The following is a 27,924-nucleotide window of genomic DNA, read 5'->3' as shown; positions in this document are numbered from 1 at the left end:
CTCTTACCCCCTGCTCAGATGCTTCCAACCTCCCCTTTGAAGCTCTTATGAGATGAATTAATTATTCATTTGGTTATTTGTTAAATTCTGTCTCCTGGAACAGATGGTGGGAGAACTCACCAAGATCCACTTCTCTTCACCTTCCAGAGGAACAGTCTTCCAGCGTCCCTTGGAACACACAACAGTTAGAATATAACCAGGGACTAAATTGTAAAAATTAAAGAAGGAGGGGACTTCTCCAGTGGTCCAGTGGTTCAGTGGTTAAGACTCTGTGCTTTCACTGTAGGGGACACAGGTTCGATCCCTGGTCAGGAAACTAAGATCCCACATGCCGTGCAGCATGGCCAAAAAAAATAAGAAGAGGGAGGGAGGCAGATCAATGGGCTGGAGTAGTCACGAAGGGGTTCCTGGAGGAGAATAAGGAGAATTTGAAGAACTGGAGAGGATAAGGTGGTGGTTTAGTCTCTAAGTCATGTCCGACTCGTGTGACCCCATGGACTGTAGCCTGCCAGGCTCTTCTGTCCATGGGGATTCTCCAAGCAAGAATACTGGAGTGGGTTGCCATTTCCTTATCCAGGGGATCTTCCCAACCCAGGAATCGAACCCAGGTCTCCTGCATTTGCAGGCAGATTCTTTACCAACTGAGCTACAAGGGAAGCCCCGGAGAGGACAAGGGTGGGTTGCTATTCACTCTGTCATTTGTCCATCTATTCAGCAAATATATTTTCTAATACGTCATGCTAAGTACTTTGCCAGCAATGTGGCCAGAGGACTCTATGCTCTTGGGAACCAGAGGAAAGTGCCTCTCCCCATGCAGAGGACCTTGAGTAGCCTCCCAGAGGAGGTGATGTTTGAGCTGAGCCTTGATAAGTAGGTGTTTGCCAGAGAGATAAGAGTTGGATGAAAAGAACTGAGGATCCCAGGCAGAGGGAACAGCATGAGCAGAGACCTGGAATCAAGAAGGTGCACAGTGTGTTCAGGGAAGGGGCAGGGTTCGCATGTCTGGATTTGGGGTTGAGGGGTCTGGGTACCAGTGACAAAGAGATGAGTTCAATCTCTTCACGTCTGGCTTTTTGCACCTCAACTCACACTGATTCCATTCACATGATATTAAAAACCTCTTGTATGGTTCCAGAAGGCTTTTTAGAGAACATCTAAGTAAAAATGACCAGGAAAGGTGGGATGAAAGGACAAGGGAGGGTATTCCAAGCAGAGGGAATGGCGTGTGCCAACGCCTTGGAAGAAAAAGGGTCAAGCCTGAGACGGCAGCTCACTTTATCTGGCTGAAGCATAGCTTTCCAGGTGGTTAGACAGGAGGCTGGTGAGGCAGGACCAGATAATGTGACCCTCCTCTATAAACCCCTTATAAAGATTCCAGCTCAGCAACAGTCAAAGCCTTCAGGATTCTGTCTCCCATATCCCTCTGCCCCCTAAACTCCAGTGCCTTTGCATGTACTATTAGTGCCTAGAATTACAGTGATGATGGTGATAATAATATAATAACATTTGTTGCGCTCTTAGAATGTGTTAGGTGTTGTGTCAAGCACTATTTCTTTGAACAACAATGACATCAACAATCACATGGATTGGTGTGTATTTTAAGTAAATTTTTCTTATTAGATTTTATTTGTTACAACAGTTTTAGGTTTACAAAAAAAAAATGAGAAGATATTAAGAGTCCCTGTATGTCCCCCACCCCCACCCAGTTTTCCCTATTAGTTACATTTTATGTTGGTATGTCATATTTTTAAAAGATTGGTTGCAATTATTGATGAAAACTTTTACTGATTTATTATTATTAACTAAAGTTCATTGTTTGCTAAGATTTCCTTAGTTTTTAGTCTAATGTCTTTTTTATATTCCAGAATCCCATGTAGGATGCCACATTACATTTAGTTGTTATGTCTCTTTAGGCTCTTCTGGGCTGTGATGGTTTCTCAGACCTGGCTTTTTTTTTTGATGACTTTGACAGTTTTGAGGAGTACTAGTTAGGTATTTTTTTCGGATGCCCCGCTGTTCTAGCAGATCCCCTGGAGAAGAAAATGGCAACCCACTCCAGTATTCTCGCCTGGAAAATCCCCTGGTAGGAGGAGCCTGGCAGGCTACAGTCCATGGGGTCGCAAAGCGTCGGACACGAGTGAGCAACTTCACTTTCTACTTTCTGCTACTATTCTATCTAGTATGCCTGAGATTACAGATTATTGGGAGGAAGACTAGAGAGGTAAGTGTCATTTTTGTCATATACTGTCAAGCATACATACTGTATATGTGATTTGTGACTGCTGATGTTGGCCTCAATCACCTGGCTGAGGCAGTTGTCAGGTTTCTCTACTGTGAAGGTATTCTCTTTCCCTCCTTTTTTATACTGTACACTTTAGAAGGAAGTCACCCTGGTAACCCATCCCCAAAGAGTGGGGAATTATCTTCCACTTCCTTGACTTCCTACATAAATTATTTCAAATTCATTTTTAAAATGTGTATTTTAAAAAAATTTTTAAGTTTAAAAAAAATTATTTATTTATGGCTGTGCTGAGTTTTTGTTGCTTCATGGGCTTTTCTCTAATTGTGGAGAGGGGCCTACTCTCTAGTTGCGGCAAGCGGTGGCTACTTGCTAGTTGCAGTGTGTGGGCTTCTTGCTGCCATGGCTTCTCTCGTTTTGGAGCATGGGCTTTAGCGCACATAGGCTTCAGTAACTGCAGCACTGGGGGTTCAGTAGTTGCGGTTTGGCTCCTGGGCTCTAGCGCACAGGCTCAATAGTTGTAGCTCACAGGCTTAGTTGCTCCGAGGCACGTGGGATCTTCCTGGATCAGTGATCGAACCCGTGACTCCTGCATCGGCAGGTGGATTCCTTACCACTGAGCCACCAGGGAAGCCACTGGGCCACCAGGGAAGCCCTAAATGTGTATTTTTAAAATGGAGTATTGTTGCTTTACAGCATTGTTCAAATTCTTCTGCATGAGATATTTGTCTCCTCTTCCATTTCTTAGCTTATCGCTTCCCCGAACTTCTCAACAGTGGGTTGAGAAGTTCACTCAACCCCTACTTTCCTGGAAACCAGAAAACTGTCCCTTCTTTCCAACCAGCTCACTCCGGACCTAATTCTGAAAAGCTTCTCCAGCTCCCTGAGGAAAAAAAGAATGGCCTTCTCCCTGTCTTCTACAAGTCCTTCCTCTTTATAATTACAACTAATTGCCACTACACATACCTATTGCAGGGCTTCCCAGGCGGCCATAGTGGTAAAGAACCCGCCTGCCAATGCAGGAGACAAAAGAGACCTGAGTTCGATGCCTAGGTCGGGAAGATCCCCTGAAGGAGGGCACAGCAACCCACTCCAGTATTCTTGCCTGGAGAATCCCATGGACAGAGCAGCCTGGCCGGCTACAGTCCACAGGATTGCAAAGAGTTGGACACAACTGAAGCGACTTAGCACCGCATATGTATTGTACTCTGCTCTGTGCCAGGTACTGTGCTTAGGACTTATCACAGACGGTCCACATGAGTCGTCTAGTTGTTCACAACCTCGACATCCTGTGCTAGACTGGAAGCTCCATGAGGGCAGGAACTTCGTCCCATTTGCTCACAGCTGTGTTTCCGGCCAACCAGCACAGCAGGTATCTGATAAGAGGCCCTTAATCACTATTCAACCAATTGGGAAATGCTTCTTGGAGGTAGGCAAACACTGGCAGGTGATTGTTTAATGTGTCTCCTTCCCCAGGGACTGGCTGCTCCCTGAGGGTAAGGCCAGCCTCGATTCATCCAGACCTAGAGGCCGAGTGGCAGTTGAGTGTCACAGGTCTGAGCCCCTGAAAGGACCCAGGGACTGGCCTCCTCCTCAGGTAGAAGTGAAGTTTGGAAGCTGACACAGCCCGGGAGGCCGAATCGGGAGGACTTGGTGACTGATTGGCTGGGGAGGGTGAGGCGGGAGGAGGAGTCACACACAGATGGCTCTGAGGTCTGCAGCTGGGGGACAGCCGGTGCCACCTCTGAGAGACTCGGCGAGGAGAGCCACTGACAGCCTCCGGCGGCCCCACCCTTTGGGGGCTCGGGCCTAGGGCCAGGGAGGGCTGGAGCTTACTGAGGGAGGGGTGGCCTGGCATGTACAAACTTCTGCCCCCATCCCCGTGTCCTCGACTTAAAAAAAAAAATCTCAGGCTGGATTTTGAACGCGATCGTTGGTTATCAGGTGTGGGGGGGCCCATCCTAGGGGTCCCCTCCTGCCTGCGGTCTGCGAGGAAGACCCCCGGGCGCCGCCTGGCCCCGCGCAGGCTCTGCCTGGTCCGGGCCACGGCCCGGCAGGCCCCGGCCCCCCAGCCCGCCGTCGCCGGGGAGGGGGCGACGAGGCGACGGCCCGGCCTGGGCGGGACAATGGCCGCGGCCGCCGGGGCCCCGGGAGCCCCCGCGTTGGGGAAGGGGCTGGCCTAGGGCCGGGCTCCGGTGCCCTCCCCGCGCGGCTCGGGCGGGCGGAGGGGGCGAGGAGTTCCTTTGTGGCTCTGCCTCCGGCGCGGCGCGGGCGGGGGGCGCCGCGCAACTTTGCGAGGCGGCGGCGGCGGCGAGCGCGAGACGAGGCCCCGGGGCCCGAGCGGGGCCCCCAGCGCGCGGCCCGCCCCCGCCCCCCGCCCGGCCCCCTCCCCTCGTGCGCCGTCGCCGGAGCCCGGCGCTGCCCACTCGCGGGAGCCCCCGGGGCCGGACGGGCTGCGCAGCTGGAGAGGCGGGGGCCCGACGCGGCCCCCCCGGAGCCGGGCGCCTGGCGCGGGGGCTCGCCGAGCGCACGGGGGGCCGCGCGGCGCTGCAGACCCAGCCTCCCGCCGCCGCCGCCGCCGCCTCGGCGCTTGCAGAACCCAGAAGTGAACAGCAGGCGACCCGGAAGGTTTGCGCGCGGCTCCGCACCGAGCCGGAGCCGGAGCCCGGAGCCGGAGCCCCAGCCCGGCCCTGCTCGGGCCGCCGGGCGCGGGGCTGCGGCCGCGTCCCGGAGCCGCCGCCAGCACAGCCAGGTCCGTGCGGGCCCGGGGCGCGGGGAGCGGGCCCGGCGGCGGCGGGCACTCGCCCGCGGGAAAGTTGCGCCGAGTTGCGGGCGGGGGGCCGGCCGGGGTGCGGGCGCTGTCAGCGCGGGCCGGGGCACTCCGAGGGCCCGGGGCCGCCTGCGCCTCGGGCCCGGCCCGGAGCAGCGGTGGCGGCAGCGGCGCGCGGGGTAGGAAGTGTCTCCGGCGGCGTGTCTGCTCTGTTCTCCGAGTGTGCGTGTGTGCGTGTGTGTGTGTGTGTGTGTGTGTGTGTGTGTGTGGTGTGCGCGCGTGTGTGTGTTTTCTTAAGCCGGGCTATTCAAACCTGCTGCAATTCTCCGGTAAACAATGATTCATGGGGCTTAATGCAAATAAACGGATTGCAAACGGCGCGGTTCGCGCACTTTGCAGCCGGCCCGGTGGAGCGGCCAGTGCCGGATTTCTCCCTTTTTTTGCAGATCTGCAGAATATGGCGTCCCTGTCCTGTTTTAAAAATAAGCCAGGCTGCCATTTTTGTTTTTCTTTTGTCTGAAAATTTTAATAAAACTGTCTGAGAATGTGGGAGAGGCGGCTGGAAGCAGAGGGGGCACCCGAAGGGTTGGCTTTTTTCCTTTTCTTTGGCGAGAGCCGCGAGCCTTTCGGGGAGGTGAGACACAATGCAATTGCACTTTAAAGAAGAAAAAAAAGGAAGCCGCTGGGAGATTTGGGGGGGAGGGTTGGGAATTTAAAGTTAACTCCGAAAGTTTTCTTTTTTTTTTTTTAAGGTTTTTTTTTTTTTTGGAAGGCGGTGAAATGCCGCGAAAGGATCTCAGGACGCTTTTCTCCCCCCGGCCAGCCGCCTTTGCGGGATTTTTGGGAAAAGTTAACTGCCCATTTCCTCAGAGCTGCGGGGGGGATTGTGGAAGGTTGGGGATGGGGGTTTCGGGGACCAGGAAATGTCTTTTGGAAGAGGCATTGTAAGGAGCTATATTCTCAAATTTGGAGGAAAGGGTTGGCAGTAGGGGCTCTGAGTGGGCCCCGGGTTTCCAGCTAAGACCCTTGGCATGAGGAAATAATCCTGCTGTCTGCCACTGTGCCCTGGAGCAGTGTGCAACCCTCAGAGCTGTGAGCTCTGTGGGGGGTGGGGGTGGGGGTGGACCTGTCTCCTTCATGGGTGGCCAGGGCCCTATTGTAAGCGGAAATCTTGCCCTCCGTGCTGGGGTGGCTCCCTGCCGGAGAGCCCCTTCCCCTGGTGGGCCTCTTGGCCCTGGTAGATGGCATCTGGGTGAATGCCCTCAGGTGGTTGGCTGTTTGGCTGGGGGCAGGCTGGCAGCCCCAGTGGGTCCAGTCTGAGGGGAGGGGCAGGAGAGTTTGTCTGGTGGGGGTGGTCTGAGCCTCTTCCCTGTGGTGTGCTCTTACCGCCTCTGCCATCCCTGCCCTGCATCCTGGAGGCTCCTTGTTGAAGGCAGTTTAGACTTGGGTGAAGTTCTTGGAGCATCTCACTGGACAGGTCAGGACTTGCTGGCTTTCAGGCTACAGAAAGGTTCTCAAGGTCTACAAGGTCTGGGGTGGCTGGTGCTGTCCAAGGCGCCTGGGCAGGTTGGGCCTGGTCTTGCCCTTCTGGAAAAGTCTGTCTGTCCTAGGAGGACCCTAAGCCTGTCTAACCCCTGCCCCAAGGCCTCCTGGAGGCAAGACCCCTTTAGTCACTCCTGTGTTCTGGCTCCCCCGGGCAGGGTGAGCTGAATTCAGGCAGAGCCAGGGGTTGAAGGCTGGGGCTTAGGGATTCAGAGCTGCAGAACTTGGCATGTCTGAGCCAGAGGGGAACTAAGCTAGGCATTTTTCAGATGGAGAAACTGAAGTCCAGAGAGGGGAAGTGACTTGCCCAAAGTCACACTGCCAGTTAGGAGAGCTGAGACAGAGATGTTCAGGTTTTCATGTCTGGGCTCTCTCCACTGTTCTCTGTTGGCAGGGTGGCAGGGGAGGTGGGGGTTGACTCCTGGAAGAGTCATTTTGTACAGAACTGGACTGGAATGGGAGAGCATATCTGCCTTCACGCATCCCCCTGCCCCCACCATCATAATCCTGCCTGGGTGTAGTGCATGGTTGTTATCACATCAGGTTCTCCCAGAAACTCATTTGGGTGAAATTGTCAAGGTGAGGATACTTAACTCCATTTTAAAACTTAGGAAACTGAGGCTTGGAGAGGTTGAGCAGTGGCAGAGGAGGGCTTAAACTCAGGCTTCTGGATTCCTTGTCCAGGGAGCCTTTTCCTGGGTAGATTTTGGGACTTGTGGACAGATGTCTTTCCTAACTTCCAGTTTTTGATCTTTCAGATTCATCTACTGACCTCAGGGACTGTGTAAAAAAAAAAAAAAAAGTAGAAGCCTGTCCCCTTAAGACTATCAGAGCTGGAAAGGCCCTGAGACGTCATCTGGGCTCAGAGAGGGGGAGCCACTGGCTTGAAGTCACCCAGCGATTTGGGTCCCAGCTAGGAGCAGAGCCATGGTCTCCTGTTTTCTTTTCTCTGTGAGACACTCAGAGGGAGAGGGAACCACTTTACCTAGTTGCCAGACTCCACTGGGCCCAGGATATCACCGGTTACTGGTTGTAGTGATGGGGCTGGGGGCATTATAAGGGCCAACACTAGTCTATCTCCAGCCCTTCCCTGAGCAGATACTTCCCTGCCTTTCTGTAAAGTGAGTCCCTTCCTTCTTTTCTCCCTCCCTCCCTTCTTTCCTTCATCTCCCTCCATTAGTTCGTTCATTAGTTTGCTAGATTATTGCTTTATTCTTTCATTGTACATTTGTTAATTTATTGGTTAGTCATTTCAGTAGTCATTCATCTGCCCATCCATCTGTCCATCCATCCATCCATTCAATCCCCAGCTTACCTAGTCTGGGTTGGACAGCCATGTGATATACAAGTACAGTCTTCGAGGGCTCCAAAGCCAGTAGGGTGCAGAAAGCACGAGCTTGGGCAGTATTTGTGGGCACCACGTGAGTTCCCAGGGAAGGTCTCCCTGAGAAGTAGAGGCTTGAAAATACTCTTGTGATGCTGAATCTGGGTGCTGGGACTGAGATCCTTTTTTTTTTTTTTAACAGCATGGTGTATGGCTTGTATGACTTTGGGCACATTCTTCTCCTCTCCTAGCCTCTACTTCTTGATCTTTAAAATGGGGTAATCTCTATGCCTCATGGCTTGTTGAGAACAACCACAAGAGTGTCTGCGACCTCTCCCTGCCCTGGCCAGGCATGTGGTAGGAGCTCGGTGTGTATCAAGAAGGATTGTTGATGACCAAGTCAGGCCCTGCCTTGATTTTGAAAACCATTATGGTTTCAGAATGAGCCCAGTGATCTGGGGACCCTGAAAACCTTGTTTAACCCTGTTATTCCCCTGCTGAAACTCTTCTTTTATTTCCTAGGCATTTCAAAGACCAAAAACCCAATGTCCTTTAGGGGCCTATGAGGCCCTTTATGAGCCTCCCAAGTGGCGCAGCGGTAAAGAATCTGTCTGCAATGCAGGAGGCTCAAGAGACACAGGTTCAGTCCCTGGGTAAGGAAGATCCCCTGGAGGAGGAAATGGCAACCCACTCCAGTATTCTTGCCTGGAGAATTCCATGGACAGGGAAGCCTGGCAGGCTACAATCCTTGGGGTCACAAAGAGTTGGACGTGACAGAGGACATCACACAAGGCCCTTTATGGTCTGGGCCTGCCTGCCCCTCCACCTCAGCTCCCCTGTCTCCCCAGTCTCACCACATTCAGCCACACCAACTTTCTTTCTGCAGCTCGAATTTACAAAGCCTGTTGGCAGGGCCTTTGCACATCCACCCAAACCTAGAATGCTTGCATGGCTGGTGCCTTCTTGTTTCACCAGTTTTGACTCAGTTGGGGCTTCCCTGGTCACCTGCTCTGTAATAACTTCCCACTGTCACTCATGGTCACATCAGCCCTTGCAGCTCTTACCAGTATCTGAAACTTCTTCTTGTTATTTATTTATTTGCACTTCTTACCTGTCTGCATGGCTGGAATGTGCTTAAACCCCATGCAGGCAAGTGGGCAGGTGGGTCTAGCACAGGATGGCCGTGGCTTTGGTGGAGGTGAGGAGATGCCAGGGAGCCCAGGTGTGGCAGAAACCCTGCAGCGGGGCAGCTCCTGGGAGTTGAAGTGACACCGAGCTCTCTGCCCTATTCTCCCCTGGGAGGCTCTGGGCTGTTGTCAGGAAATAACGAGATGATTAAATCACAGGATATAAGAATCGCAGTCTCTTCCAGTCTCCGAACTTCGCATCTGAGAAGCTTTCTGACTCAGAACCTTTGACACTGGAGTCCGCTTGTTGTTGTCTAGTCGCTAGTTAATTCTTTGCTATCTCGTGGACTGCAGCCCACCTGGCTCCCCTGTCCATGGAATTCTCCAGGCAAGAATACTGGAGTGGGTTGCTATTTCCTTCTCCAGGGGATCTTCCCAACCCAGGGATCGAACCCAAGCCTCCTGCATTACAGGCAGATTCTCTAGCACTGAGCCACCAGGGAAGCCCAGATCTGGGGTTTAGACCCTTACGTAGAGGCTCTCACTGCCTTATTTATTTAGTGGCCCTGGGTGCTCACTTTGTGCCAGGCCATGTTCCAAAAGGCTTTGTAAACATGGACGAGCTTAATCCTCATTGTTATCACCCCCATTTTACAGCTAAGGAAATGAAGGCACAGAGACATGAGGTAACCTGGCCAAGTCCACAGAGCTCATCAGGCGCGTTGTGTGACTTGAACCCAGCACTCCAGGACTCTGCCTTAGAACCCCACAGCTGTTGAGGGGAAGCCCAACCTCACCGACCCCTCCGCAGAGCGGGAACCCCCTTCCCACATCCTTGACAAGAGGGCCTTTGATCTCCGCTAGAGTGGTGGGGAGTTCCCTCCTGACCAGGCCCCCCAGCCTCCCTTTGTCAGACCATCATCATTTCTGGAAAGATTGTCTTTACAGAGAGTAAAGTGCTGCACCCACCCTGTGCATAACACTTGGGAAGTGATGTTAGCATTATGGCTTCCCAGTGCTGTTGACTTTGTGGTTTTGTGACTTCAGTAGCTTTTCTCCCCACTGGGTTGTGAGCTCCCTGGGGGCAGGCCACCCAGTGCCTGGTGTTGTATGTCTGACCTGGCATCAAGCATACACACCTCCCAAGCCCCTCCTGTCTCTGTAGCATCGAGCTTGGCCCTGGCCCAGGGTATCGGACAGGCTTGGTGTACTTAGGGGAACAGGACAATGACGTCTCCATGTAGCCCCATGTGTACCCAGTTCTTGGAGAACCACTCGATCTAAAGTCACATGTTAGCTGAAGAGAGGCAGACCTCACAGATTAGCCAGCCAGACCTCAGTCTGTCCACTGGGGAGACTGCAGCGGGAAAGCAGAGGCGTGGGCCTTGTCCAGGGCCACCCACACCTCTGGATGCCTTGCCTGCTGGGCTTTCCTCTCCCCAGGTGCCACTTGGCTGCCACAGTATGTGTCTTGGGGTCAAAGGCAGCAACAGCCCTGGTTGGAGAGCTGCTCCCTCTGTCACACCACCCTCCTTATCTCCGCCTTGGTGGGGAATGTTCCCCGATGCACAGGGCTGCAGAGGGCCCAGTGCCCCACCTGGACTTGGGTGGGATTGAGAGGTGGGTGGCGTGGAAGTGGGTTAGGGGCTGTGGGTTTGGCTTCCTACCGCCAGGACTGCGGCCAGGCTCTGGAGGCTGGTAAGGATTTGGGGAGGGGGCTGAGTGGTGTGTTGAATGTTAAGGTGTGTGGGGAAGGCCTGGGGATTTGGCTCTGGGGCCCACAGCGTCCTACCTTGTCCCCGCCTCATCCATGTGGCAGAATGTCCATGGGGGCAGTCCTCACCATTAGAGTTCCTTCTCTGAGCTTTGAGCAAAGGCTTCATGCTCCTTGAAGGGACACTCTAGCCATTTCAGGTTCTGGAATTCAATGCAGGGGGCACCTGGTTGGGGTGGACACACCCTCCAGAATCACGCACACACATATTCACACCCTCAGTCCTTCCACTTCCAGCTTTGACCCTACCTCTCCTACCCCATTTTTGCCAGTTTGAAGGGCTGCCCTGCTATTTCAGAAACACTACCAGAGATGCCCTGAACTGAGCCTATAGGAGCTGGGCATCCAGAAGACAGTCTGCTAGAGTGTGTCCACACACGTGATATATACGCATGCACTTCTGCCACCCATGGATTGCACGTGGTAGTCATATACCCACATGTACCTCCCAGGAAACAACACACAGCCACCTGCCTGCCCCTCCTCGGGTCCTTCCACACTCATGTGCATGCTGTGTTTATCACCTGCACACAGCCATACTCTTGCATACGTGTGTTTTACACGTCAGTGCATCTTACACCGGCCTTACATCCTTTGGCCTTACACAGGTTCCCTCCTGCACACCTGTGCACTCGTGTGTGCCCATGCCCTACCCAGATCTGCTTGCAGCCTGCCTGGACCTTTCACCTTCACTCAGCAATACTTCTCGAGCACTTACTGTGTACCAGGCCCCTTGCTCAATGCTGGGGACACTGGTGGGGGGGACCAGTGTCATCTCAGCCCTGGTCTGGAGACTTGAGGCATACACAGCTGAGGATATGATTACAAACTTTGGTACCTGCTGGAAAAGAGCCACTTTCCTATGACGAGGGCTGTCCGATAGCTTGGTGCTTTTACATTTACTGTAACCATTGACGATGATGGTATGTGTAGGGGAGAGGTGCTTCAGGGATGAAGTGATCTGGCTTGAAGTTTTCCAGGTGAGGACATTCAGGCAGAGGGAAAAGCAGGGGTGAAGGCCTCGAGGTGAGAAGTCAGGGTCCATGGAGAGGACGGTGGCCCTGAGACCTGGGGAAGGTGGCCCTGGTCTGCCAGGGCCTGTGCTAGGTCATTTGTGGCCTTGATCCCCTGCTCCAAATGTCCAGCCCAGACCCATCCCATCCCTCTCCCTGATCAGCCCAGCCCTCCCTTCGCTGCTCTGCCCTGGTCAGGGCCCACTTTACTGGCCTCCACGCCAGCCTGGTGCCCCATCTTTCCTGCCCCACAGGCTGCCCCCCAGGGGTCCTGAGATACAGTCCCAGTACAGGCTCTGATCCCCTGCTGGGGGTTCCCGGCCTGGGACCCCCTAGGACCTGTCTAGAAAGCTCCTAGGGGCCAGGCCACAGCTGGCTCTTGCGCTGAGCTAATCCCAGACTTGACTCTCCATCAGGCCACCGGGCAGCCCTGTGGGTCCTGAGAAACTGCACCCCGCCCCCCCTGCGCCCAGCCCAGTTGACATCTCTGGTTGGTCCCATTTCCACGAGTCTTCAGAAGGTTAGGAAAGGCTCCCATGTGCCTTGGAGAACCTCATAGCAAAACGGTAGCAGCCACCATGGAATCCTTACCACAGACTAGGCTCTGTTTTCAAGACGTTATACCGATTAACTCATCGGATCCTCACAGCAACGCTGAGGAGATACAGTTATTGTCCCAGTTTGGTAACAGTCTCTGTGGCTTTGACCTTGTCTTGTTCCAGAATCTGTACTTGTCAATACTCAGTGGCCACACCACCCTTCAGAGGGTCCAAGAACCCAGGCTTTGATTTAGTTGCATCTCTTTGTTTTATAGAGGAAGGAACAAAGGCCCAGAGAGGAAATGGACTTGCTAAAGGTCACACAGCGAGCAGACAGAAGGGGCTCCCTCTGCCCCCACCAGCTGCGTGATTGGCAGGTTCCATCCTCTCCAAGTCTCATTCCTGATTGCAGGCAAGCAAGGGAGAGATTGCCTTAGAAGCCGGCAGGGTGGGACCTTTGTGGGGTATGGGGGACTGCAGTTGAATAGATGGGTGGGGGCTTTGGGGCACCCTGGACGTGGGCTTTGTAATAAGTCGAGTTGCTCATTTTTGTTCCAGGCATCTTCTTGAATGTGTGTTATATTTCGAAATGTTCACAGCATCCACCTCACAGGGGTCATTAGGAGCCTGAGTGAGAAATGCTTGTAAAGCACCTAACAGTGCCTGGGATGGAAGAAGCGCTCACTGACTTATTATTATGGTCATTTCACACTGGCAGAAGGAGTTCCCACTGGGGATGGGAGCTGGGGTTCCCCAGGGGACGTGGCAGCAGAGGAGGGCATGGGTTCAAAGCCTGCGGAATGTCCTCTCAGCCCTGAGAAGGCAGTCACGGCCTGTTCCCTGGCAGAGATGCTGGGGCTCCCAGAGAGGATTACCACCCTGGTTGTCTGGGTGGCCGATAGTGGGAAAGGGGGAACTGCGAGGGGAGGGTGCGGCATCCCAGCTCCCACCGACCAGGGCGCAGACAGCAGCCCCCTTCCGCTCTGATCAGCCCCAGCCTCACAATGAAAACAGCCCTTCTCAGCCCTGCAGGGCTGCGGAAACCCAGCCTGATTGGATCCAGGGCCCTCGGGAGCCTAGTTCCTCACAGGAAGTTCCCAGGAGCAAGTTTCTGAGGCTGGCCTGGGTCTTGGGGGTGGGGTGGGGTGCAGCAGCTGGGACTTGGGACTCTGGGCTGTGTAGAGTAGGGGCATATGGAGGGCAGAGGGGTCGTGGGAGGAAATCTTTGAACACGTGGGGTCTCAAGGTGCTGGGAAGATGGGAAACTTCAGCTTCTCTCTCCTAGACCATCTTCTGCTTGTCCATCCAGGCCATCCTTCTGGCCCCATGATGACCCGTCTGTTGAAAACCTTGACCACAGCCTTTCTCAGCTCAGGGACCCCTGAACATGGCCTGACGTGGCCTTTCATCTAAGTGTCTAAGCCTGGAAATCTGGCCCTTTGTGAATTGCCCTGGCCACCTTTCCCTCCTTCCCCTGCGAATTCCTACACTGAGCTCTTGTGCGTGCTCAGTCGTGTCCAGCTCTTTGTGACCCTATGACTAGTTCTCCAGGCTCCTCTGTCCATGGGGTTTTCCAAGCAAGAATGCTGGAGTGGATTGCCATTTCCTCCTCCAGGGGATCTTCCTGACCCAGGATTGAACCTATGCCTCCTGCATCGCCTGCATTGGCAGGCATATTCTTTACCACTGCGCCACCAGGGAAGCCCATGAGAAGCCCACACTGGGCTCACACCAGACCAACATGATGCTGTGTGCTTTCCTGCCTCAGGGCCTTTGCACATACGGTTTTTTCCACCCAGCCTACCCTTCCCTGGCATCTCTCTTGACATATCCCCTTCCCTCCAACAGTAAGTCCTGCCTTCATGCAGTCTTTCTTCATCCCTCAGTGGGATGAGCTCATCTTCCCAGAAGCACCCCTGCCTCTAACCCAGCCCTACTCCAGCAGTACCTTGTTGCCCCTCCCTGGGGCATGTCTGCATACTAAGTTGCTTCAGTCGTGTCCAACTCTACGACCTTATTGGCTGTAGCCTGCCAGGCTCCTCTGTGAGATTCTCCAGGCGTGAGTACTAGAGTGGGTTTTCATTTCCTCCTCTGGGGGATCTTCCTGACCCAGGGATCAAACCTGCATCTCCTGCCTTGCAGACAGATTCTTTACCGCTGAGCCACTGGGAAAGCCCCCTCTTCAGGCCAGGGGGACATATTTGAGAACACATTGCTGTCCTAGGAAGCTAGCAGCTTTTCCCATGTCTTTTGCACCCATAGCCTCTCTGCCTGGAATGCTCTCCCTCTGCTCTCTCTCCTTGCAAACATCCCCATTTTTGAGGCCCACGTAGACACACCCTTTCCTCCCATGGTTTTCTCAGTGAGGGTGAACTAGGCACTTGAGCACCTACTGTGTGTCCAATGCAAGGCTCTGGGGTTGTGGCAGGCTCTCGACTTTGTGTTCAAGGGTAGCAGTGGGGAGCGGTGGGGATGTTTAGAGCCAAAATACAGAGGGAAGGTAGGGGGAGTGCAAAGGGCCATGGGGTGTGTATAATAGGAGAGGGTAAGAGAGTGACCTTCAGCTGAGACCTGAAGGAAGAGCCCAAGTGGGCTGTGCCGCCAAGTCCAGGTATAGGGTTGTCCAGGAAGTTGCTTAACCAGGAACCAGACCCAAGCCCTGATCTTGGGAAGCTCACAGCCACCTAGGGGCTCGGGCAGATAAGTCACCAGGCAGTTCTTGGGTCGTGGGATCAGTGCTTTGGTTGTGGTGGAGGGGGAGCCCAGGACACTGCAAGAGCTCAGGGGAGAGGCTGCAAATGCAGCCTAGGATGGGGGTGGCAATCAGCAAGGTGTCCTTTAGGTGGTGACACCCCACCTAACTCTTGATGGTTGATGGGTGTCTGACAAGGTTCCTGCTGGGTGATGGCCCCCACGTGGAAGGGCAGAGCCTGTGCAAAGCCACGGTGGCACAAGAGAGTTTGTTTTGGGAACCTGAGAGTAGTGTAGTGAAGCTGGAGGGAGGGATGCTGTGGGGATGTACCTGTCTGGATGCATGTGGCCAGCAAGGCCTCCTTAACAAAGGCCTCTGGGCCACCCTGGAGAGTTTGAACTGTGCTCCCAAAGTTTTGGCAACCCAATGAGGATTTTAAACAGGAGAGGGAGTGAGAAAGTGGGCAGGCTTTCCTTTGTCTGACTTTGGCTCCCAAAGTCCCCAGATAGGAAAGGGGAATCCCTTTCTGACTACACTCCTGGCTGAGGTCTGGGGTGGGGCTCAAGGCTTGCTGTGGGACTTTGAGCAAGCTCCTGGCCCTCTCTGAGCTCAGGTCTCCTGGGTAAACCTGCAGGGCCTGAGGCCAGAATCCTAATGAGGCCATAGGCGGGGGCTGGGGTGTCTTGCTTGGCCAAAGCTGGCTGAACTGTTAGTGTTATTAAAAATATTCCTTAAAAAGTCATGTAGCCACACTACAGGAAAGTCAAGAATAGAGAAATGAAGTAAACCAAAACCTACCCCCATTTCTGTCCCCACCCCAAGCCCCGAACACACCAGTGCTAGTATTTTGGTATTTCCTTCCTATCTTTTCTTCCAGCACCTGGTTTTTATATAGATGTCATTGCTCTATCTATACAAACAATTTAAAACTCTCCCCTCGCCTCCAATTATTGTTGTATCATGAGTGTTTTCTAAATGACTGCAGGGTGGTTTTAATCCTTCTTTCTAATGGATCTAGTGTCAGGGTGGAGAGCATGGGCTTCGGAGCCTGACTTTCTAAGTTCAAATCATACACACACTGCGTGACTTTGGGCAAGTTACCTAATTTCTCTGTACCTCAGATCTTTGTGAGGTCGATATGAATGTTAAATGAATCATTACAATGGCAGTAAACATTGGCTGTTATCAATGACTATAGACTATGTCACTGTGTAACATGATTTACAGAGCCATCCCCCTGTTGTTTAAAATTTTGGCTGGTCCAGGGTTTTGCTACTGTAAAAAAAACAAAACAAAACACTGAAGCAAACAGCTTTGTGCATAAAACTTTGTCTATATTTGGGGTATTTTCTAGGGACAGATGACCAAGAATAGGATCGCTAGACCAGGAAGTTTGAACATTTTTATAGAGCTCATGACACATTATTGCCAGATTGTTTTCGGAAATGACTTCCAATTTACACTCCCAGAAATAATGCAGGAGAATGCCAATTTCACCATACCCTCACCAGCATTGAGTATTACCATTTTCTTATTGCTTTTTGCTATTTTAACATGTGTAGCTCATTTAATTTTCGCTGCTAGGGAAGCAGAACCATTTTCTGTGTTCATTAGCTGTTAATAACTTTTTTGGTCTGCTAGTCTACAGCACACAATCTCTTCTCAGATCAATTAGGAAGATAGGGCTTAAGATATAGGAAATAGAGAAGAGTATAACACAGGGGACAACATAGTGCCAGAGTGGGTGGCGGGGACTCAGAGGAGGGGGAGGGGACTTTCCTCTATCTAGGCCATGACACTTTCAGTTCCCTCTACTTAGACTATTCATTCATTCAAACATTTATCAGGTACTTTTTGGCTTAAAGGTAAATGACTCAGCCTCGACTGTGCCCTGACAGAGAGCATGTCCAACAGCAGAGATGGATGAGAAAACAGACAGAAATGCAATGACAAGTGTCTGATAATGGAAATGCAGGGCACAGAGGGAACAGAGAAGAGGGGCACCCAACATAGCCTAGCAGTCCCAGAAGCCTTCCAGGAGGAAGTGGCCTTTAAATTGGGGCCTAAGGAATACGATGTAGTTAACCAGTGAAATGGGGGAGGGCAGAGAGTTCCAGGGAGAGGTGAGGAAGTGAGAAGGGAAGTGGAGCAGTGGGGAAGCCCTCAGTATGGCTGAGCAGAGCGGAAGGTGGAAACAGCCAGTGAAGCCAAAGAGGTCAGCAGAGGCCAGTCACGGAAGGCCTCAGGAATCCAGACCTGGTCTGGAAGGAACGAGGGAGCCATTGAAGATTCTCATGAGGGGAATGTTGTGATCTGATTTGTATTTTAGAAATAGCAGAGGGACTGCAATAGGAAAACAGAATGGGAGGTGTGGGTAGAGGTGAGGGTCCCTCGGAGGAGGCTCTTGGAATAGCCGAAGCCAGAGCAGAAGGGGGCCAGGACCAGGGCAAGGAAGGTGGTAGAAATACTCCCGGTAGATCCTGGCCGACACCTGCCAGGACCCATTGGGGCCTGTGCGGGGATTCAGCATGTGACGATCAGCTGAGCGCCCACCATCACTGACCCTGATCGCGCCTGCTCACCCCTGCCTTCAGACCCTTGTCTGTTGTTCCACCCCTCCCCCCGGCTACCAACCACTTTCTTTCTTTCCTTTTTTAAAGAATAAATTTGTTTTCATTATAAAAGCAACAACAACATTGCAGAGTATTTGGAAATCAGAGAAACAAAGACAAAAAACCAGGTTAGCTCCAGCCGCCTCCCCCAGCACTGCCAGCCTCTCTCTGGGCGTGGTTCCCCACAGCTTGCTTTTTCTGACGCAGGTTTTTATTTTTGCCTCCTCGTAATCATAGTATCTGGACAGTTTTGGGTCCTGCTCTCTCCCATTTGCTTGTTGGGAGCTAGTTCCCCGGTGGCCATGGGGTCTGGGCAAATCTCATTTTTTAACGTATCTGGGCTGGCCTGGGGATGGGGTGGGTGGGACAAAAGTTGCTTAAATACACCCTCTGTCCTGCAGTGGGCAAGGCTAATCACCTTGCCCTTGGGCTGCCTCATTTTCTTTGCGACTGTTTGTCTAGGCCTGAACCTCCCCAGGTGGGAGGGCCTGGCACCTGGTGTACCCCTTCCTCAGTGCCCCTGCCCTTAGTTCCCCTTTGTGGAGCTTGCTAGGCCGCCCTCAGGGGCCACTCTCCTGGGAGAGCGTGATGGACAGACTTGGTTTGCAATCCAGACTCAGCTCTGTGACCTCAGGCAAGTTACTTAACCTCTCTGGACTTCAGTTTTCTCATACGTACGATGGGTCTATTGCAACAGTTAAATAATGGCTATAAAATGCCCTGATACCTTTCTTGGCCTACTGTAAGTGTTCAGGAAAAGATGGTTGATATTGTACTTTCTCATTCTACAAAGAGTTTCTGAGACCACCTTGGACGAGATGCTGGAATGGCAGAAGTGAATGAGCACCAGCTCTACCTGTGTACAGAGCTTAGTCTGGTGGGGAAGTCACCCAGGGAAACATGACTGCACCAGAATGTGATCACCCCTGCACTGCTGCACCAGATCTGGGTGGCGTCCTAACTCCATCACTTGCTAGCTGTGTGACTTTGGGCAAGTTGGTCGACCTCTCTGAGCTGCAGTTTCCTTTTCTGTTAGGTGCATATCTCACAGTGACATGATGCATGTAACATACTCAGCACAGTGCCTGGCACTTAGTAGGTGTTGAAATCAATAGTAGCTGCCATTTTATTGTTATTGTTATTGTTATTCCCATATACAAGGTGCTGTTGGGAACACAGAGGAGTGACTGACTGGGGGTTCAGGGAAAGCTCCGTAGAAGAGGGAGCACTTGAGCTGGGTCTTGAAGGATGAGTAGAAGTTCACCAAGTGGGAAAGGACACTCTAGGTAAGGAACCTGTGATTCCAGGTTGAAACCTGTCAATGAGGGGTTTGTTCTTTGGGTCACGAAGGCATCGTGTTCATCCCAACTCCCCTGAGTGCCCCTCACTGCCTCCCTCTGGGTCTGCTTGGGGGCTTTGTGCTCCCACCCTCCTGTCATAGCATCCACCTGTGACTCTGTCCTGGAGGTTGTGGGGTCCCGCTCACGGGAGTTGCTGTGTCCCCATCTGTCCATGTTTGAGATCACAGATCTGTGTCTATCGGAGTTTGGTGCTGTCTGTCTGCATCTGCATGTTCCTGTGACTGTCTGTCTGCGTCGGTATCCAGGGGACCTCCCAGGCTACACTGTGGTGGTGGGGGGCAACCTGCATGCTTCCTTGGCCTCCAGCTCTAAGCAAATAGCCAGGCCTCCTTGTTCATTCTCCTCCCTGGCCCAGGGTAGCTCCTGCCTCTCACCTCCGTTCCATTCCCTGGGGACCTTCAACCAGTTCCCTCCCACTGCCTCCTCTCCTGGCTTCTCCAGTCCCACCTACACTCAGCAGGCAGAGGGGCCTTTCTAAACCACAGATTCTGTCCCATCACCCAACTTCTTCAAGTCTAGACCCCAGGCCTCGAATTCAGGAACTGCCTTTCTAGGTCTAGCCGTGGCCGATGGCACCAGCCTCATGTCCTGTCTCACAGTCCACACCGATCACTTTAGCTCCCCTCTCACACCATGTTGTTTCTCACCTTGGGACTTTTGTTAAGGCTACTGCTTTCACCAGCAATGTTCCCCACTCCTTCTTTGCCTGGCTAACTTCCACTCATCCTTTAAGACCCAAAGCACGTATCACCTCCGCTGGGAAGTCCTCCCTGATCTTTTCTTTGCATCCTGAGCTCTGGACTGCTCATCCCTGACTCGGGGGGGTAAGAACAAGTGACTTGCCCAAGATCACACAGCTAGTGTTTTGGAGCCAAGATTTGAAGCTGGGTGCCCTGGGCTCCAACTAAGGCAGGTTGTTCCATGGTCCAGGTGAGGGGACAGTAGCTAGGACTTGTGAAGAGGATGCAGTGGATCTGAGAGAGTTTGGAAATGGAACCCTGCAGACGTGGCTGGTGGTGGGTCTGAGCTGGGAGGAGGGAGGTCGGGGTCCATGGCAGGAGCTTCTGGGCAGGTTGGGATACCCTACTCAGAGGGGATGGCTAGAGGATTACATATCCCAGGGGAAGGCCAACTCCAGTCTGAACAGCCCATGAGTGGTCAGGGAGGTAACTGGAAGGTGGTCCTGGAGCTCCACAGGGAAGCTGGGTCTGGGGACAGAGACCTGAGGATTTCCTTATATTTAAAGTCCTAGAGTGGCTGGACCATCCAGGGACTGGGGCCTGTGGAAGGAGGCGGCTCCCGCCCACCCTGAGGAGCCTAGGCTGTGGGGGGTACAAGCTGGGAAAGAGACTGAGAAGATGCGGAACTCAGGGTTCATAGCACTGATCTTCTCCAAGGTCAGGGTGGCTGGGAGGCCATGAAGGGACTGGAAGGTGGCCCACTGGCTTTGACCACATGGACGTCCCTGGTGGCATGTGGCAGGTCTCATAGGCCAACATTCTTTTTTTTTTCACAGAAGCTTGTGGGTCACGGGTTTGCTTCCTCCTCTGAGCTCGGGGCCCCCAGAGGGCAGGGCTCTTCCCTTTGCCTTCGGTTCCCCAGCACCAGCCCCCAGTCTGGCCCAGAGGATGTATCCAGAACCAGTGGATGTGTGGATGGGCGGGCGGGTGGCTCTAGAAGGTGTTTCATTCATTGACCCATCCAACTTTTTTCACCTTTTTGAGCAAGAAAAACAAAATGACAGCTTGCTCGCCCTCCTGCAAAGATCAGGACTGTGTGTCTTGAGGCCCACTGCCCAGAGTCTTGGCTTCTGTCTGGAGCTTTGAAGCCCAGTCTGCGTGTCCTGCCCGACTGCCAGCATGTCTCCTCTGCCTGTCTAGATGGACACTCAGCCTCCTCTGCCCCTGGTTCTTCTGTCCCCCAGCGCTGTCCTCGGGCTCCTCCCGCTGACCTTGGTCCTCTGAGCTACCTGGCTGCCCTGCCCAGCACACTCCGTGATGCCTCCTCACAGCCAGCATTCCTTCCCAACCGCTAGCACAGCATTCAGGACGCTGCTGACTGGCCTCTGTCTCTCCCCACCTCACCACTCTCCAGCTGTCGTTGCTGTTAGTGGGTAGCTGCTCATTGTCCCAAACCTGCTCAATGTCTGCTCAAACTGTTGCCTCCACCTGGATGCCCTCCTGCCTTGTACACCTGTTCTAAGCAGATAGCCAGCCATCTCTCTCCTGCTTAAAATCTCTCAACACAAGGTCTGCATGGTTTAGCCTGGCCCCGGCCACCTACCCACCCTGTCTTGCAGGTCCTAGGACTGCACAGATGCACACTCACCTCGAAGGTTTGTTGAAGGGCTCACGTGAGATGCTCTTGATGTGCGTCTGGCAATGAGCTGGGCCCTCAATAAGGGCTCAGAAAATCCACCCCTCCCCCTGTCCGCCTTCCCTGCGCTAACACAGGTAGATGTACACCAGGACCTGGGGCACTGACCAAATCATGAAGTTCCTTAAGCCCATCCCGAGAAGGACACAGAGGAGTGAATGCTGTGTGGATCAGATTCCGTGACCCAGGGCAGACCCTGCTCCCTCTCCAGGGTTAGGGGTGGTTCCCTCCCTGATCAGGAGTCTGAAAAGTGGTGGAAAGGATGCTCTATCCCAGCTATGGGACCCCTTACCTCCCTGACCAGGGTGGGTCTTTGGGAAGCCTGGACTTGGCATTGAACTCAGGAGGAGAGGACAGCTTCCCCGGAACAGTCCAAGGAACGATTGGGTACAGTGGGCAGAGCCCTGGGCCAGGGCAGGAAAGGCACAGGGGCCTGTGTCAATCCCATTTTACAGATGAGAAAAACGGAGGCTCAGAGAGCCAATGCCCAACACTGCAGGGCAGTGCTTCCTCCTGATTCTCCATCTGTGTGGCCAGGAGCAAGTGCTTCCCTGGTGGTGTCCTCTGTGAAATGGCGGTGCAGATCTTCCCAGCTTCCTGGGGCTCTGGTGAGAATGTTGATGGATACAGAGGGCATTGTACACCATCAGCAGTGGTGGATAATTGTGTGGGATTGCCTTTAAAATGAATCTGATTATTTATTCCTTCATTTATTCATTCTGTCCCACAACTCATGTTGTTGATCACCTTTGGGCCTAGGCGCTGATGATGCCAAGCTGAACGAGACAGGTGTCTTCAATTCCCAGGCCTCTCTGAGTCAGCTCCCAGCTCCCCTTTCCCTCAGCCCTGGAGCCTCCCAACCCTGGGTCTACAGCTCAGATCCTTTCGCATTTTCCCCAGTGGACAACAGCAGGGGAGGGACAGGTCTGAGGCTTCTGGATGGAAGGGTAGTGGGTGCCATGACATCCTAACACAGGGCCTGTCCACAATCCTACAGTCAGGATGCTTTGTCCTTCCTCTGAACAGCTTGAGGGACTGATGAGCTGGACGTTGGAGTCAGGCAGATCAGAGTGGGGATCTCAGCTCACTGCTTACTTGCTGTGTGACCTTGACCAAGTCACTCTACCTCTCTGAACTTCAGTTTCCTCAGTTGTAAAGTGGGGATGAGGAGAGTACCTGCTTTTTAGTGTCAGTGTGCCTGGCACAAGGTGGGTACTTTGTAAATGGTAGCCTCTTCACTGTTTTTACTGTGTTGAGGTCTTTCTTTGAAAGGAGATGTTCCAGGGACCTGGAGCAGTCAGGGAGAACTCCAGGCAGGAAGTGCTTCTGGTATTGGGTTGTGAGGGATGGGGTGGGTTGGATGGGTGGAGAGAAGGGCAGCTTGGTATTTGTGGGTGGCTTTTAGAGCTGCCCGGCCACCCTAGAGGAGGGCACTCTGATCCCCAGCTGGTCAGACTCAGACCCAAACCGACCCCCAGGCTGGGAATGAGAGGCAAGACTTTCATATACAGGTATTGAGTCATATGCCAGTGGATATTTGTTCCACCAAGGACTGGGGTTTGCAAAACACATTCCCCAGAGGAAACAGCTTGAGCAAATCTGATGTCTAGTCTTGACTCTTGGTACCCTAGCCCTGTGGTCTTAGACAGGTCTCTTCCCCGCTGTCCAAGCCTCAGTTTCTTCACCAAAAAGTGGGATAATGCCTCCTGTGATGACTACTCAAGTAAAGATCACAAGCGATAATTTATATAAAAGATCTTTCTTAAAATATTGAGGTTAGATTGTATCCTTATAGAGGGTTTTTTTCCTGAAACCCTCTGCCTGCAATTCCAGTAGGGCTTCTCCCGCTTGTAGGGCCAGGAAAAAAGGTTAAAGACACTTCATTTCAGCCTTGCCTGTCAAAAGAAGCAGTTCCATGTAAGCAACCAGTACCAGTAGGCATTTAGTTAGTGATTTCTGTAAGGGACAGATAAAGAAGAGAAATTTGATAGGGAGCGGAGCTTCATGGAATACCCCTGTCCAGCACGGTCTCTGTAAGTTACTTCTTGACTTACTGTAGGGCCACAGGAAGACGTGAACCCTCTGGAAGACAAAGATAGCTTTGAAGGCCCACCCTTCATACTGCCCTGGTTGCAAAGCCCTTCTCACTGCACAGGAAATTGCCAGAGGTGAGGGCCACCAGACAAATTGTCACATTCTTCTACTGAAGGGCCCCAAGCCTCAGGCCTCTTCATTCCCCTCTTAAGTACGGTGTTCTGACACATCCTTATAGGCAGAATGTTGTACCTGGCCATGCTTGTTTCTCGAGGAGAACTTACCAGAGGTACAATTCCTTGGGTCAAAGGGCAATACTGTAATCATCTGAATCCCCGTAAATCATCCTGCCAAATTGCCCTTCACAGAGGCTGTTACCTGATGAATCAAGTTTCCCCGCTGTGTTCTGTGGGTCAGAAGGGCAGGGATCAGGGAGGGGCAGTTGCCTCTGCTCTGTGGCCATTGACAAGGTTGCCCCAGGACTTCTCAGTTTGTCCATGGGCATCAGACTTGTGTGTCTAATCCATGGGGTTGGCTCTGCAGCCTAGGGTCTTTGTGGGGGGACAGGGATTAGTCCACTGGCATCAGGGTGATTTGTGAGGGGTGAGCTGGGGGGTGCTCTATTCCAGATAGGACCTTACTCTCTGGGGCCCACTGTGGGAAATGCTGAATTCCAGAGCTTCAGCCTGGAAGTGTGGTTCTCTGGGCCTGGTGGGAGTCCTGCTCTGCTGTGGGGCGAGAGTCCCAAGGGGGCAGGGATCCCAGACACTGGCCCAGACTTGAGCGGGCATAGCTGATGGGAGCTCACCCTTGGCCGATGGGAAGGGGCCTCTTCCCTGTGACAGTCGTTCTCTCCCCGCAGGATGGCCGAGCCTCGATTTAACAACCCCTACTTCTGGCCCCCTCCTCCCACCATGCCAAGCCAGGTAAGACGGAGCGTCGCCCCTCCCGCCGCCCTCCCGAGTGGCTTGCCGGAGGAGAGGTTCAAGGGTGGCCTGGCGGAGGAGAGGTTCCGGGCCGGGGCCGGGTACGGCCTAAGCCCTCACAGTCCCTCTCCGCTCCCTCCCGCAGCTGGACAACCTGGTCCTGATTAACAAGATCAAGGAGCAGCTGATGGCGGAGAAGATCCGGCCGCCTCACCTGCCGCCCACGTCGGCCTCGTCGCAGCAGCCTTTGCTCGTGCCACCGGCGCCGGCCGAGAGCAGCCAGGCGGTCATGTCGCTGCCCAAGCTGCAGCAGGTGCCGGGCCTGCACCCGCAGGCCGTGCCGCAGCCCGACGTGGCGCTGCACGCGCGGCCGGCCACCAGCACGGTCACAGGTACCGAGGGGCCGGGTGGGCGGGGCTGGTGAAGACTGGGCGGGGACTACCTGGGAGAGGCGTGGCCATGTCGCCCGCAGCGGGGCGGGGCAGGCAGGGCCTGGGATGGGGATGGAGCTTCCCAGACTTGCCATCCTGTAGCCAGTTGACCTGCTTCACCAAGCCGGCCGGAGGGGGCCGAGGTCGGGTCGCTTGCCCGTCAAGGAAGCCAAATCCACGCAGAGAATTTCAGGAATCCAGAGGAGAACCCTAACCAGACTTGTGTGGGGGATTGAAGGGTGAGGGAAGACTTCCTTGGATGGGTCCCCATGCGAGGAAGAGTTGGTGGTTGACTAGGGAAAATAGAGCAGCACGTGCAAAGCGAGGGTGTGTGTCGAAAGCAAGAGTAGGACAGCGTCCGGGTGGGGAAGATCAAAGGGTGATGAGAACCATCACCATCACGTGGCAGCTAACCCCAGGTGAGCATCTGTGTTCATCAGTGTTCGTGTTATCACTCCCAGCCCTTTCGGTGAGGTGGCTGCCTTTTACAGGCTGATGTACAAAAAACAGCAGCTTCCTGTGGTTCACCCTAACGTCTCCATTCAGCAGATGAGCGAGCTGCGGCCCAGTTTCACAGCCAGTAAGCGGTCGAGACAGGCAGTGTGGTTCCAGAGCCCAGGCATGACCCTTTTGGCTCTGCCTGGGCTCTGCTTAGGCACCAGATTGTGAAGGACCCCGTGGGCCACCTGGGCAGTTTGGATTTTTACCCTCGGGCAGTGGGAGCCCGTGGAAGTAAGTGAGGTTAGAAAGCTGGGTCTCTGGCTGTGAGGTGGAGACTTGGGCTTGGTAGGAGACCGGCATGGAGGCAGGGAGAGCTGCAGGAGAGGGTGGTGGCCTGGGCCAGGTAGGGGCAGAGAGGATGGAGAGAAGGGAAAAAAACTGAGGGATGTTGAGGAAGAGCCCACAGGGCTGGGTGCTGGGCTGGATGAAGGGGTGAGGAGTGGGAGGGTGTGCACCGGGGACTCCCAGGCATTTGCCAGTGAGATGCAATTGTAGGAGGAGCAGGGTGGGGGACTGACTGTGAGCCCAGCTCTGGATAGATTGAGGCTGCGGGCTGGGAAGACATCCTAGGCAATATTATGGGACTGGGCTGCCTGGTGCTCACCTCAGAGCCTGCTGGACAGGCTTTTCCCGGTGGCCACTGCAACTGGGCCATTGTTCCTCCTCGAGCTGGCCCCCACCGCCAGCCAGATGCCTCTCCCCATCTCCCTCCTCCCTCTCAGAGATGCCCAAGAATCTTGGGGCCCCATGAGCCTCCCCATCCAGGCCTCCTCCAGCCACCCTCTGCACATTCCCTCCTTATTATGACCTTATTAAATTTATTTTTTCATTATAAAAGTAATATTAAAAAAGTAATGTAAGCATATTAAGGGAAATTTGGAAAAAAACAGAAACTAAGGGAAAAAAAATCACTTATAATCCCCAGCTCGTAACACAGCAGCTTAGAGAGCCTTTAGTCCATTTCTTTCCTTTTCCATCATTTTTGTTTTTTTTCAATGTGCAGGGGGTGTGTTTTGCTGAGCTTGTTGTAAGGCTCTACCCATGTCTTTAACTTTCTTTTCCTACTCACCATTTTATCATAAACATATTCAGTGCATTTTTATTATAAAGGTAATTCATAGTCATTATAGAAAATTTAGAAATTGCAGACAAGATGAAAGGAGAAAAAAAAATTAACCCTTGTCCTACTATTGTTGGCATTTTCATATGTTTTCTCTGTATTTATTTTATTTTATCCTTTAATCACAGATGTAAAAAATGGATGAATTCACCAGGTAAAAAATTCAAATAATATGGAAGCAGATAACGTATGAAAATCTCCTTTTACCAACAAATTCTTTTCCCTCCCTAGAGAGAAGCACAATTTACACATAGTTTAGTTTGGTGTGTCTCTTTTCAGATCTATTCCTGTGCTTTCACACACACATATTGTCTGTATATACATATGTCATTTGGATATGTATTTTTTTTTAATAGGTGGGTTCATGCTGTGTATGATTTGCTTTTCCACCTGACAGCAGTTTGGTATTCTTTCCTCATCACTGCACGTCTGTCTTGTTTTTGTGGTTTCCCTGTTCTTCGTCTTGTGATGAACCACATCTCTTTACACAGCCCCTACTGAGGATAAGCAAACTGTCCATTTTTGTCTGAGCATAGTTTTGTATGGAAGGTCCAAGTACACAGATCTTTGTGCTCATGTGCAAATAAATATCTCTTTATGGGCAATTTCTAGAATTAGAATTACTTTGTCAAAAGTTATGTAAATTTGAAGGTTTAATGGCTGTTGCCAAAGTAGCCTTTATTATTAAGGATGATAAGCATACACTCCCAGCATGTATGACACACACACCAAATACCTGTGTCAACTCTAGATATTATCTTTTCCAGTGCACAAATTTTGGGTTTCTTTTTTTTTCTTAAGGCAGTTTTAACTGTATGATAGATATCATTTTCATTTTTGTGTGTACTTTTCTTGATGTTGTAAATGTTTCTAGTCCCTTTGTTTTTAAAACAATAACTTTTAATACAGAAGTTAAAAAAGCAAAATTCATTCTCAAAGAATCAGAAAGTTAAGCCAAAAAATTTGTTTTAAAATTACCCCTAATTCCACCATCCATATCACATGTTGGTGCATCTCCATCTCCTACTTAACTGTTTTTGTGCCTTAAATTTTTTTTTTTTTTGTTTTACAGTCTCCTTTTCATTGGGCAGTTGATGTTCAGTAGAAAAAAATTAATCATTTATTGAAACCTTCCCTAATATTGCATATTTCAGTTGCCTCTGATTTTTGCTGTTATAAATGACATAGTAGTGAACATCTTTGTGCTTCAGAGTTTTTTGTTCATCTGTTTTTTGTTGGGCCGATTTCCAAAGCGCCCCTGTTATAGATAATCAGACTCATTTAGTCCTTAGATGGGCTTCCGTGGTAGCTCAGTGGTAAAGAATCCACCTGCCAGTGCAGGAAACGGAGGATTCCATCCCTGGGTCGGAAAGATCCCCTGGAGAAGGAAATGACAACCCACTCCAGTATTCTTGCCTGGGAAATCCCATGGACAGAGGAGCCTGGCGGGGTATAGATCACGGGGTTGCAAAAGAGTCAGACACGACTTAGTGACTAAACAACAGTCCTTAGATATCTAAAGAATCTTACATGGCTCTCATTT

General features: G+C 52.4%; 1 protein-coding gene across 3 annotated transcripts in view; it reads left to right on the top strand.

The window, feature by feature from the left end:
• The first annotated feature begins 4,871 nt into the window (after positions 1 to 4,871).
• Positions 4,872 to 27,924, top strand: part of ZNF362 (zinc finger protein 362) — a 40,110-nt gene continuing 17,057 nt past the window's right edge. Inside the window, exons 1-4 of one of the 3 annotated variants that reach the window (XM_081585730.1) lie at positions 4,872 to 4,991; positions 18,794 to 18,918; positions 24,266 to 24,329; positions 24,475 to 24,721. In XM_081585730.1, the coding sequence (XP_081441856.1) occupies positions 18,881 to 18,918; positions 24,266 to 24,329; positions 24,475 to 24,721 (349 nt within the window). In that variant the 5' untranslated portion in view covers positions 4,872 to 4,991; positions 18,794 to 18,880. Of the gene's footprint in view, positions 4,992 to 5,512; positions 5,644 to 18,793; positions 18,919 to 24,265; positions 24,330 to 24,474; positions 24,750 to 27,924 lie in introns of those variants that run through there. The other 2 variants (XM_081585729.1, XM_081585732.1) reach the window with 2 other exon arrangements.

This window comes from Giraffa tippelskirchi, chromosome 3 (genome assembly GCF_054371585.1).
Source record: "Giraffa tippelskirchi isolate mGirTip1 chromosome 3, T2T-mGirTip1v1.2.pri, whole genome shotgun sequence".
NCBI lineage: Eukaryota > Metazoa > Chordata > Mammalia > Artiodactyla > Giraffidae > Giraffa > Giraffa tippelskirchi.
This window is presented reverse-complemented; position numbering and strand designations above follow the sequence as displayed.